General features: G+C 50.0%; 1 protein-coding gene across 1 annotated transcript; it reads right to left on the bottom strand.

The window, feature by feature from the left end:
• Positions 1-895: 895 nt before the first annotated feature.
• Positions 896-10,574, bottom strand: Ropn1l (rhophilin associated tail protein 1 like). Its single transcript, XM_006979978.4, has 5 exons — positions 10,305-10,574; positions 7,441-7,564; positions 7,028-7,189; positions 2,843-3,018; positions 896-1,076 (listed from the first exon to the last, which is right to left on the bottom strand). The coding sequence occupies exons 1-5, from the start codon at positions 10,433-10,435 to the stop codon at positions 1,013-1,015; spliced, it is 657 nt and encodes a 218-aa protein (XP_006980040.1). The 5' UTR covers positions 10,436-10,574; the 3' UTR covers positions 896-1,012.
• Between the last annotated feature and the right edge of the window lie 861 nt (positions 10,575-11,435).

The following is an 11,435-nucleotide window of genomic DNA, read 5'->3' as shown; positions in this document are numbered from 1 at the left end:
CTTGGCTACATAGTGAGCTTGAGGCCAGTCCAGGATGCATTTGACCCTGACTCAAACACAGACAATAAGCCTGCACTTTGGCCTTGAGAAGATCTGTACAGAATAAGTAGGGAGAGACGGCTCTATCCTGTGAGAGCTTGATTAAAAAAAATCATGTGAGGCTGGAGACATGGCTCAGAGGCCAAGAGCAATTGCCGCTCCTGCAGAGGACTGGGGTGCAGTTCCCAGCACCACAGTGGGCAGGTCACAGTCCCCCGTGACTCCAGCTCCAAGGGATCTGATGCCCTCTCCTGGCCTCAGAGAACACTCTCTCACGCATGGACAGAGACACACGTGCATTTTCGAGACAACCTTGTATCAACTGAGAAGACTTGCCTTTGACTGTGGGCTAGAATTCTTTGTGTGACCTTTGACAAGAGGCAGACTCAACACTTGCAGTGTTTGCCTTCTCGGCGGGGAGATGGGACCTGGTCTTTGTGCTTTAGCATTCTACCACTGAGTTACATCCCCAAACAAAACTACTGTTTCTCTCTGTTTCTATCCCAGCCCCATTCCAACTGTTATTTCTTGAGCCAGTTCTTCATAAGTTATAGCTTTTAAAATGTGCACATTTCATCCATGTTAGAAAGTGTTTCCAGCTGTGAATACACCTGTCACACAAGGCCCACCTCCAGGGAAGCCTGGGCACTGGGGAGCCGAGTGTCTGTGATTCCTGTTCTAGGCAGCAGGGCTGGGCACTTACAAGCTCCCGCCTCACTTCCTTCCCTGCACTCTCCAGATAAGTTCACCAAGACGGGATCACGGTGCCGCTCTGCGGCTGCCCCCCTTGTGGCCCCCCCGCGGGCCGTGAGCGCCTGCCACACCCCAGCTCCACTGACAAACGTGTCACACCGAGTGGTTAATGACAAGCTGTATTGGGCGCCAAGGCTTTCAAAAGCACCCCATTAAATGTGTTCCTCTCTGTATTAACGGTCTATTCTTCAATTCTTCAGAGCTTTCTTTTCAAGGCTTCCTATACTGACTTCCGTGCAACGTAGAAGTCCGAAAGTCCTACCATGCCATTCTTTTTAGATTCTCTGCATGGAAAACAGAAGGAGATGCGATTAGAAATGTAATTTTTTTTTTTTTAAGGATGTCACTTAACTGACAAGGCTATCTCAAACACAGGGCACTTGGGATGCCTCACCACAGACTCCTGCCAGTAAGCAACAGTCCTGAGCTCTATTTTTCTGTACAACAATGGCTGCTTATTTCCAGGTCAAGCGTCAGTGCTGGGGAGCCACTCTTGTGTTAGCAAGTGGGCAAGATTGCCCAGAACACGCCACACCACGGTTCTCGTGACAGCCAGGGACCACTCTAACCTGCCCACGACCCCCACAGTGCTCTCTGTGGCCCACCCCAACCCAGCTCCCCTTCTTGCACATGGGCCAGAGGGGACCAGGACCGCAGAGCCCACATGGTTTGCTGTGCCTCAGCAGCTAAGACGGACCATGTGCAGCATCCCTGTCCACAGAGGCACAGATATCAAGGGCTACAAACGCTGTCAGAACCAAGCAGACAGCAAACGAGTGGACGGATGGAGGGTGGGCAGAGAAATGAATCTCTAGTAGGCAGACATAAGCAACAGCTCCCTCTGTGGAAAAGAAGCCCAGTTAAAAGTTGATGAGGGAGGAGGAGGAGAGGCAGGGCAGCCCAGGGAGCCTGGCCTCGGCTTCGGGGTGCTCACATGCTATGCTGCCCAATATTGGTGCATTCTAAGCACACACAGAGTGCTGGCTGGGGATCCCAACAACCCCAGCCCATGCCTTGCGTGGCCCCCAGCACACACGGTTCCTTAGGTAGCTGGGTCCTTCTCGCTTCCCTGAACCAGTACAGTCAGGATTTTCCAGGGCGGGTGCAAATGAGGCCCTAGAGAGCCGAGCTGAGCTCTCCACTTGGCATGTAGTGGCCCATCATGAACCTCTCCCTACTCATGCACTCCGCCCACCTCTCTGCCCTGCCCTCCAGCCACACGGGGCAAGCCACAGACCATCCTTCCATCTCCCAGCCAGCACTGCGGTCTGGCTTCAGTCAGCACGCTCCTCGGCGGCCATGTTTGGCTCTGCGGTCAGGCCCCGCCCCCACACACCCACACACTCTCACGGAGTTACTCCCAGGGACATCCCTGAGATATCAGCAAAGAACCTATCAGCTTCCCACAGACTTCCAGACCAAGATGACAGCGCTCCCACATCCACAGAGAACCTCCCAGATGTGGGCACCTCAGGCCACTTACTACAGAGAGAAGAGACCAGCCCTAGGCAGCCAGGAGTGAAAAGTTAAAAGCCCCCAAGCACCTTGACTTTCTATTGACGCCAACAGCATGAAGATACACTGCACATGTGCCATGTGCCAGCTCCTCACTCAAGAGCCGTGGGAGTGACATCAATGACAGTCTGTGGGTAACTCGGCACCTGTGGGCTGCAGCCAGGCTGCCCACTGGTGGCAATTCATCTCTACGTTTCATGTGTTGGTGAGGTTAATTTTATCAATGTGACTGTTTAACAAGCTATCGTTTAAACTATCTGACAGTACATGCTAGAATTAAGCTTTTCCTGTGACAGGACACATTTTCTCCATCTAAAGTCTAGGAAGATGGACTCCCACTGTCTGACACGGAGAAGACAGACTGAGGGGCTGTTGCTCTTTGCTGATGGTCTCTGACAGGCAGCTCCCCTTCGTCACTGCTGGAATCAAGGCAAGCACCTTTGCCTTCCGCCAGGGCAAGTTCTCAGCAAAGAGAGGTGGACAGAGGAGACTCTCCAACTCAGTCCACAGGAAACCCACAGAGAGCTATACTTACGCCTTCTCTCTTAAAGTGGCAAGATAGGTCTCTGTGTCTGAGGCCGGGAGTTCTGGGTCCAGGTCAGATAAGTACTGGTAGATGTAGGCATAAGTTTCAAACGGAATCCGAGCAGGCCCACCCTCTGGGTCAGTAGTGAGGATCTCACAGACATTCTTCATGGCAGTATTCAGTGTCTAGGCAGGGAATGGGACAAGGATTGGACACAGTCACTCTTGGAGTCTGAGATTTAAAGACAACACCAGTGACAGAAACGCAAGTGTGCGCTGTAGACATTCTTCGGAGTGTGTTCTCCATCTTAGTGAAGATCCAGGTGGATGCATAGCTTCCACAACATAAAGCGAGAAGGAAGGTTTGACCAGGATACAACTGACCAGACATGGTGAATTCATAGATTTTATACCCAAATGGGAATGACTGCCATAGACAAGATAAGTCTGGCTAGTTTTGTGTGTCAACTTGACACCAGCTAGAGTCATCAGAGAGGAAGGAGCCTCAGTTGAGGAAATGCCTCCATGAGATCCAGCTGTAAGTGATCAATGGGGGAGGGTCCAGAGTCCATGGTAGGTGGTGCCATCCCTGAGCTGGTGGCCCTGGGTTCTATAAGAAAGTAGACTGAGCCGGGCAGCGATGGTGCATGCCTTTAACCCCAGCACTCAGGAGGCAGAGCCAGGTGGATCTCTGTGAGTTTGAGGCCAGGTCAGCCTGGTCTACAGAGTGAGATCCAGGATAGGCACCAAAACTACACAGAGAAACCTTGTCTCAAAACAAAACAAAACAAAACAAAACAAAACAAAACAAAACAAAACAAAACAAAACAAAACAAAAAAAGTAGGCTAAGCAAGTCAGGGGAAGCAAACCAGTGAGCAGCACTCCTCCACGGCCTCTGCATCAGCTCCTGTCTCCGCGTTCCTGCCCTGTTTGATTTCCTGTCCTGACAACCATCAATAACGAACAGCAATTATGGAAGTGTAAGCCAAATAAACCCTTTCCTCCCCCAACCTGCTTTTTGGTCATGGTGTTTCCTCTCAGCAACAGAACCCTAAGGCAATGAGCATATCATTTTAAACCATGAACCTCCTCCATGTGGTTCTGGGTTTGGAGTCCAGCACCATTTAACCATGAACTTTAGTGCTGCAGTCCCACCAGATCCAGAAACATACTCTGCACCATGCCACGGTACACAGGGAACTAGTGCCCACCAGAGTTGGCTCTGAGGAGGGCATGACCGGCAAGGCAGCTGGCCCTGTGCATCTATCAATACCCTGGCTGCTCAGTTTTCGACCTCACTCACACAGAAGGCTTCAGGTCTCTGTTCCTTCACAGAACCTAAGTTGGGCTATAATGGCTCCCAAGAGAAGCTTAAGGGCACAGAGTGTATGCCGGGCAGAAGTCAGCAAATACAGAACTTAGAAGGGTCTCAGTGCCAATTCCACAGCACCCGAAGGGACACACGTGAGCAGGCAGTAAGCCACGACTCCTCACTTCTTGTATGGCACTGGACCCCTGTGGGGCGTTTACCCACCAACCCCACGGCTCCCCAGAGTTTTCTTGAGTGTGGGCAGCAGGAAATATTAGATAAAAGGATTTATTGAGGAGAATCTTGCGGAGATAAACAGATAAAAAATAAAGGATAACCTCGAAAGGGCCTGGAACCTTTTCCAACGGCCCCCGACTGTCTCTGGCCCAGGGTTTTTATAGAGACGCCAAGGGGTGGAGCAAAAGACCTCCTCCCCCAGCACAGCCAAGTGCAGGCCATCTCAGACACCTGCACTCAGGCCCGTGGTCCTGATCATCCTCTATGCGGACCTGCTGGGTAAAGCCACGAGGAACCCGAGAATGGGCTCTCACAGACCCCCAGCTAGGGGTACCATTTCAGGAGCTTGTGGGACCTTTAGGAGATGGGACTGAAGTAGAGGAAGTGGGTTTCTGAGAGGGCTCAGTCTGAGGCTGATGTCTCACTTTCTGATCCTTGGACATGTGAGCATTCACAGCTCACCTGCCTTCCACCATGGAACCAGCCCCGGGAGCCGCCATACCTCGCCCACCACAATGGAATAGCATCTCAAGCCAGGAGCCAGCCTCTGTCTTTGCTCCCTGTAGTTGCTTCCTGACAGGCACTGGTATAGCAATGATCGCACCCAACACACCTACCAGCTCACGTCTTCATTTCTCTTTGTGGAATGTATTGTGTAAAAAGCAGAAAATGAAATGTACTCCCCGATGTGTTCTTAGTGCATGTCCCGGCCACAGAGGAGCCTGCACGGGCAGCTGTGGTCCTGTCCGTGTGCTAGTGGCCACATGGGCCCTTGGGTGCCTCCCTGCAAGCACAGCCCACACCGAGACAGAGCTCACTCTCCACACCCTGTGGGGCGGGTGAGACAGGGCCGAGCAGACCCCTGTACAGGGATGATGGCTACACTTGACCCAAGTTACACTCTAGAGCTTCTATGGCATCTATCACCTAAGGGAATTAAAGGCAAGCCACAAGGTCAGTCCCCCAAAATGACCTAGGTTAGGGGGCAGGAAGGAACCCTCTGTGACCAGTAGCTTTTTGATGTAAATTTATTTCCTAACGACAAAGCGGCATAGAAGGAAACAGGAACTTGATTGTTTTGACATAGTCACAGTAGACGATGAAAGCTCCATTCTTTACAAAATGGCGCCACCTAGTGTCACTCACTGTATATACAGCTCAGATTTATTTTCATGACTGGAGAGGTGGGACAGAGTAATCCCTAAAGCATGAATTATCCTGTTCTTTCTCATTGTTAATATTAAACTTTCATGCCTATTTTTAGAGGCTTAAGCCATCAACATTAACCTCAAATGTTAGATATTAGTCCCATGCTATGAAAATGTTAATTTCAGAGCCCCTGAGGAGCACAGTGCCAGTTTCTCTAATAACTAATCGCATTTGACTTTGTCTTTCCAGAGAATACCCCACTGGGCAGCACAGCCCTGGGAGGACACCTGCCTTGTCAATGTCCATGCCTCAGCACAATGACGTCAAGAGCTGACCAGAAACCACATACCCAACCATTGCTGGACCTGAGGCCACCAGCTTGCTACCTGCCTTCTCTCAAGGGACAGAGCTTCCTCCTGGAGCCCGGGCTGCAGTATATCCATGCACCTGGCCAACCATGGACTGCAGTAGAGAAAGGCACACAGCTCCGCTCCTGGGAATGAAGGGAAGTTCTAGAGACCCCTGCATACTATCCCATCGGAAACGGAAAACAAGAATGGCTTTTATTTGAAGTAAAACTGAGTAAGAAACGTGCTCATGGATCAAAGCTGGGGGAAGGAGGGGTTAGAGGCTCAGTGGTTCCGAGCATGCACTGCCCTTCCCAGCACCCATGTCAGGAGCTCACAAGGGACCCAGCATCCTATTCTGGCCTCGACAGGCATTCACTCGTGTTCACAATCCCCAGCCCCCCACATACAAATTTAAAAAAATGATAAAGAATTAAATAAAACCCTTTTTTTAGAAGAGGAGTGGGACATTAAGCAAGGATTATGAATTATGTACAGTTATACTCAGGAGTGTAAAGACTGAAGGAGCAAAACAAAGTGCTCATCTGGACAGCAGAAGGCTGCTTCTCCTGAAGTGCCTTTCTTCACAAACACCACGGCTCCCTTCACTTAACCACAGGCTCATTACACTCAGCCTCCCAGGAAGCTCCACCCACTCCCTCCCACTCCAGCCCCCACCCACCTCATGCCTAAGTCCCCAGGCTCAATTGACTACCATCCAATCAATCATCCTGCTGTCTTATTCCTAAATTATTGGAGTTATATTGTAAGGGCAGGAAAGTTACACTTGTATCTACTACTTATTAATACTGCATAGTAAGTCAAACGCAATGGAATTTTATGTCTCTTCCCACAGAAGAAGAAAATGTTACCAGTTTTCAAAATTATATTGTTCAAATAAAAGAACTCATTGGTACATCCCCTTTGAAAACCTAAACATATTTCAAGAGTATCCATGTGTTTGCTCTGCTCTTAACATCTTTTAAATTGGGGTCTTCATGACATAACTAGTCTGGTCTCCAGAAAAAAAATAACTCCTTTCCAAGAGCAAGTTAGTAAAGTAATCAAAGTGTTTTCTGTAGCTACTTAAACCCAAATTATTTTTCAGTCAGGTACATAATTACACAGATTATGCTATTGGTAGATACATACCCCACCCAGGGAGCTACATCCAAGAGCTAAAAATTTTATCCACTCCACTTTTTCTTCACATGGATCCAGTTCCAGGATAGCTCTGAATTTTTCTACTGGCAGACACAAGTTTTTCCACTTCTTCTCAAGGTCTGGTAATTCCACGTATTGTTTGTGGCTACACTGTTTAGAAAACACAATATGACATGCTAAATGTAAGTAGAAAAAGCATACACACAGATGTATCCATACACACATCCAACACACATTCACAGAATGAAAAGTAATATCTATACATACAAAAGCTAGCTCTTGGGTTCTTTCCAAGAATCAAAGTCATCTTCAAATGTGGCAGAGCAGGCCTGGGGACAAGGGGCAGCTGTCCCAATGTTGCGAGGGGCACAGAAGCACAGACAGTTGAGAGGTTCACCCACCTGCTTGTGCAGGACCTTCAGGAGTCCCTGGGTCAGGCCTGTGTCGGTCTTCTGAGTGGCCACAGGCATTTCAATTCTGTCCTTTATAGGAAGTGGGTCTCCTCTGGACAGGGCTGAAAAATACCTGGAATGAGAGACATCACTGAAGAGCATCCACACACAGGCAGCGGCCAAGGCACGCAGGGTCTGACAGGCCAGCTGCAGACACGGAAGCCCTGGTCCCTCGGCTGAGCGATCTCCTGGACCTTCACTGTGCACTCTGGTTTCTCAGGCACGAAGATTGGTGTCTGAGGCTCCTGGAGGCACCAAGTGACCGAGAACTCGGGGAGGGGGGGGGGACACGGGGACGGGGACGGGGACGGACGGGACTCACTGAACTGTGCTCATCTCATTGTTGGTCTCATTGATCCCCTTCCTCCAAGAGCTTTGAAGATGTGGACAAAGGGACCAGAATCCAATGTTGTGTTACTTCACTTTTTTAAAAAAGATCTTTATTTTTATTAAATATAGTGTCTGCATGTGGGTAAGTGAATGTGAGTGCAGACGTCCTTGGCAGAGGTGCCAGATGCCCTGGAGCTGTGTGACCGGGTGCCAGGGGTTTAACTCAGGTCCTCTAGAAAAGCAAGCAAATACTCTTTTTTGGGGGAGTGGGGGGGGCATGTTTTGAGACAGCGTTTCTCTAACAGTCCTGGCTGTCCTGGAACTCACTCTGTAGCCCAGGCTGGCCTCAAACTCACTGAGATCCACCTGCCTCTGCCTCCCAAGTGCTGGCACAAGCAAATACTCTTAAGGTTGACCCCTCTCCAAGCCCCACGCCTAAGGCTATTCATTGCTTTCTGAGGTATTCGACATTAAACACCTAGGATACAAAGGTCACCTACTTTCCATTTTCCATTTTTCCCCATGTTGCCAGGTACTTCTCTCAATTGTCCCTTCAAGGACACTGAAAATGCTTAGGCTAGAGGCAAACTCAGAAATGGCAAACTCAAGAGTGGACTCACGTCAGGTTTGGCCAGAAGAGGGAGGTGTGCCAGGCAGGGTCTTTAACCAAAGAACTTGTAGCCAGGGGGAAAAAAACATGAAATTAAGCACCAGAGCAACAGGTATGTGTAGTGGGTAGCTGTTCCAGCTTTGACCTGAAGTACTACCCCCATCAAGGCTTCCGGTAACTATCACACCTACCTATGGCCTGCCCCTGAGGCGGGGCTAGACGGGAGCCCTTAAGACCCCATATCCGAATGTGCCTGGATGCTGGATGGTAGACCGAGCAGAGTTCTCCAGAGAACACCGCTGGACTGCACTTCACCTCTCCCAGATCCTGTAACCTATCCCTTTACTTGTTGTAAGTTACCCCAAAATAAACCTCCCTTTTAACTACGTGGAGTGGAGTTGCCTTAATACATCCTCCAATAGGTATGTATGAGTCACCAGAAACCGTCTACATCTGTAACGTAGGTGGATGTGGACAGTGGAGACAGTAGACCAGAATCAACTCTCTCTCCTGGCCCTTGAGGGTCAACTCTGCCTATGCGGCTAAGACTTGTGTTCCTCTGAGGAGTGTGAGGACAGGAATGAGAGACGTCCACCTCAATGGCTACAGGCTAAATAAAGGGGGTGGGGGCAATACTGTGGCTCAGCAGGATTCACACCTATTTCATAGTTGTTCCTTAGCACCAATCAAAGGAATCATGAAGTCCTTGAGAAAGCCCTTCAAAGTAACTGTGAAGTGTTCTCAAGTGGGCCAGGGTGGGGGCAGGGTCTTGGAGTGCTGTAAAGAAACTTTGATAAATCCCTTGTCTTTCCTAAGGCTTGAACAATGGTTAGAGCCAGTGACCATGATGTACAGGGGACGTTGAGAGAACGGGCAGGTGCTGGGTTCACAGGTGACCCTGATGGAGTTAAGTATGCCCAGGCCCCCCCAGCCCTTGGAACCTGTACATGCTCCACAAGTCTTTGCACAATGAAGGACTTTAGATGGGGAAATTGTCCTGAATAAACTGGATGCCTCCCCAAGGGATCCTCGGGAGAGGAAGGCAGAGAGAGGACCCATGGACGTAGAAGGGTCACTAGAACACGGTTCTGATAAGGAAGCAGGCAGCCTCCCAAAGCCAGCCCAATCACCTGTTGCCCGCTTCAACTGATGAGGGGCTTTTCATCTCGGCTGTTTTAAAGCGAGTCAAGTTGCTAAAAGAAACGAATCCGATATGCCGGGTAGCGGTGGCGAAAGCCTTTAATCCCAGCACTCGGGGGAGGAGTGGAGAGGGCAGAGAGAAGCGGATCTCTGTGAGTTTGAGACCAGCCTGGTCTACAGAGTGAGGTCTAAAAAAAAAAGAAAGGAAGGAAGGAAGGAAGGAAGGAAGGAAGGAAGGAAGGAAGGAAGGAAGGAAGGAAGGAAGGAAGGAAGGAAGGAAGGAAGGAAGAAAGAGAAAGAAAGAAAGAGAGAAAGAAAGAAAGAAAGAAAGAAAGAAAGAAAGAAAGAAAGAAGAAACGAATCCACTCTTGGCTATATGGTTCAGAGACAGCAAAATTTAGCTAAAAATACTTATTCTCGTGATTTTTAAATGTAGGAAAGAGCTGTCTTGTAAAACCGAAAGAATGAGTAGAAAGACTATAATGATCTGGTCCTGGAGACGGTTCGTGGGTTTTTTTTTTTTTCTTTTGTTTGCTAGCTGTGAGTTATGCTGTCTAATTTTCGCGGATGACCACCCAGCATAAGCACATTGTTCTAGGCGGTTTCATTTATAAACGTCCCTCTAACTGATTTTTTTTTAAACTCAGTGGGGCCACTTTTGGCCCAGCGGTTGGTCTGTAAGCTCTAGTCTACACCCACAACTAAAGTGGGTGAGGTCCCGGCCGGCGCTTACCCCGCCGACCACTGCAGCACGTCCACCGGCTGCGTGCGGATGGCAGCCTTGGTGAACTGCTTCAGAATGTCGGGCAGCTCCGGGGGGATGTGGATCTGCTGCGCGCAGAACATGGTGTCGGGCAGCGGCATCGTTCTGGGCAGACCGCGGCGGCCAGGGACGATCCGGTGTGCTGCGGGGAGGAGAGGCAGGGGTCAGCGCAGCGGCCGGTCTCCGCTTCTTCACCGGCTCCTCCGCCCGCTCCAGGGGAACTGAGGCTCAACCGCCCAACGCCCGAGCGCGCGCGATTGTGGCGTGCCGTCGGTATCCAGGCAACCGAGCTGCGCAGGCGCACGGCCTTGGCGAGCGTAGGGCGGACGCTGGGCCTAGTCAAAGTGTCCAGTGTGTTACCCGCCCCACCCCGCTCCCTGCAGAGGGGAGAGCGCCGTTTTCCTAAAACACAGGGGTTGAGCCAGTCTGGACCCCAGGAGGTCGCCAGCTGTCTTCTGATGAGACCAGGGCCTTTGCTTGGCGCCTCAAGCTGCGGACTAGGCTCTATTTGGTCCACACACACACACCGCCCCCCATATGAATACATGTTTCCAAACCAAAGCAGCTTTGGAAAAAAAAAACATTTAAGTTGATAGAATGGTTAAGAACTCTCAGATAGTGTTGACCGAAGCGTTCACATATCTGGGAACTACTGAATTTCCTGATGCCTTAGCTATATTGCTAATATAGCTATTAATATAAACTATTTATCCTATGCAAGAACTTAAGCTGGGGTTTAAAGAGTAGATAGAAATGCCCATTATTTAGTTAGGTAGGTTAACTCTCATTAACACCTAAATCATGGTCTCCATTCAAAGGAACGCAACGCGCTTTAGGTAAAATCGACCCAGTTCAAGCTGGGTGAGGGTGCACACAGCAGTTTCAGTAACCCAGGCTGGGGCAAGGCTGGGCTTCATCTGGGCTCCGAGTTGGGAGAGCAGCCTGGGCAACATTTCGTGTTTCATGAAGTAACCAGGTCTGTCCCCACCCCACACCACCACCACAAAAATTTAGGCACATGGCCGGTAAAGCTGGAGATACGGAGAACAATCGGGGTATCAAGGCACTTATTCTTTTTATTCTTAGAGAAGTCTCTTGCAG

The sequence above is a fragment of the Peromyscus maniculatus genome, chromosome 15, assembly GCF_049852395.1.
Source record: "Peromyscus maniculatus bairdii isolate BWxNUB_F1_BW_parent chromosome 15, HU_Pman_BW_mat_3.1, whole genome shotgun sequence".
NCBI lineage: Eukaryota > Metazoa > Chordata > Mammalia > Rodentia > Cricetidae > Peromyscus > Peromyscus maniculatus.
Note: the sequence above shows the minus strand (reverse complement) of the source record. Positions and strands in the feature narration are given on the sequence as shown.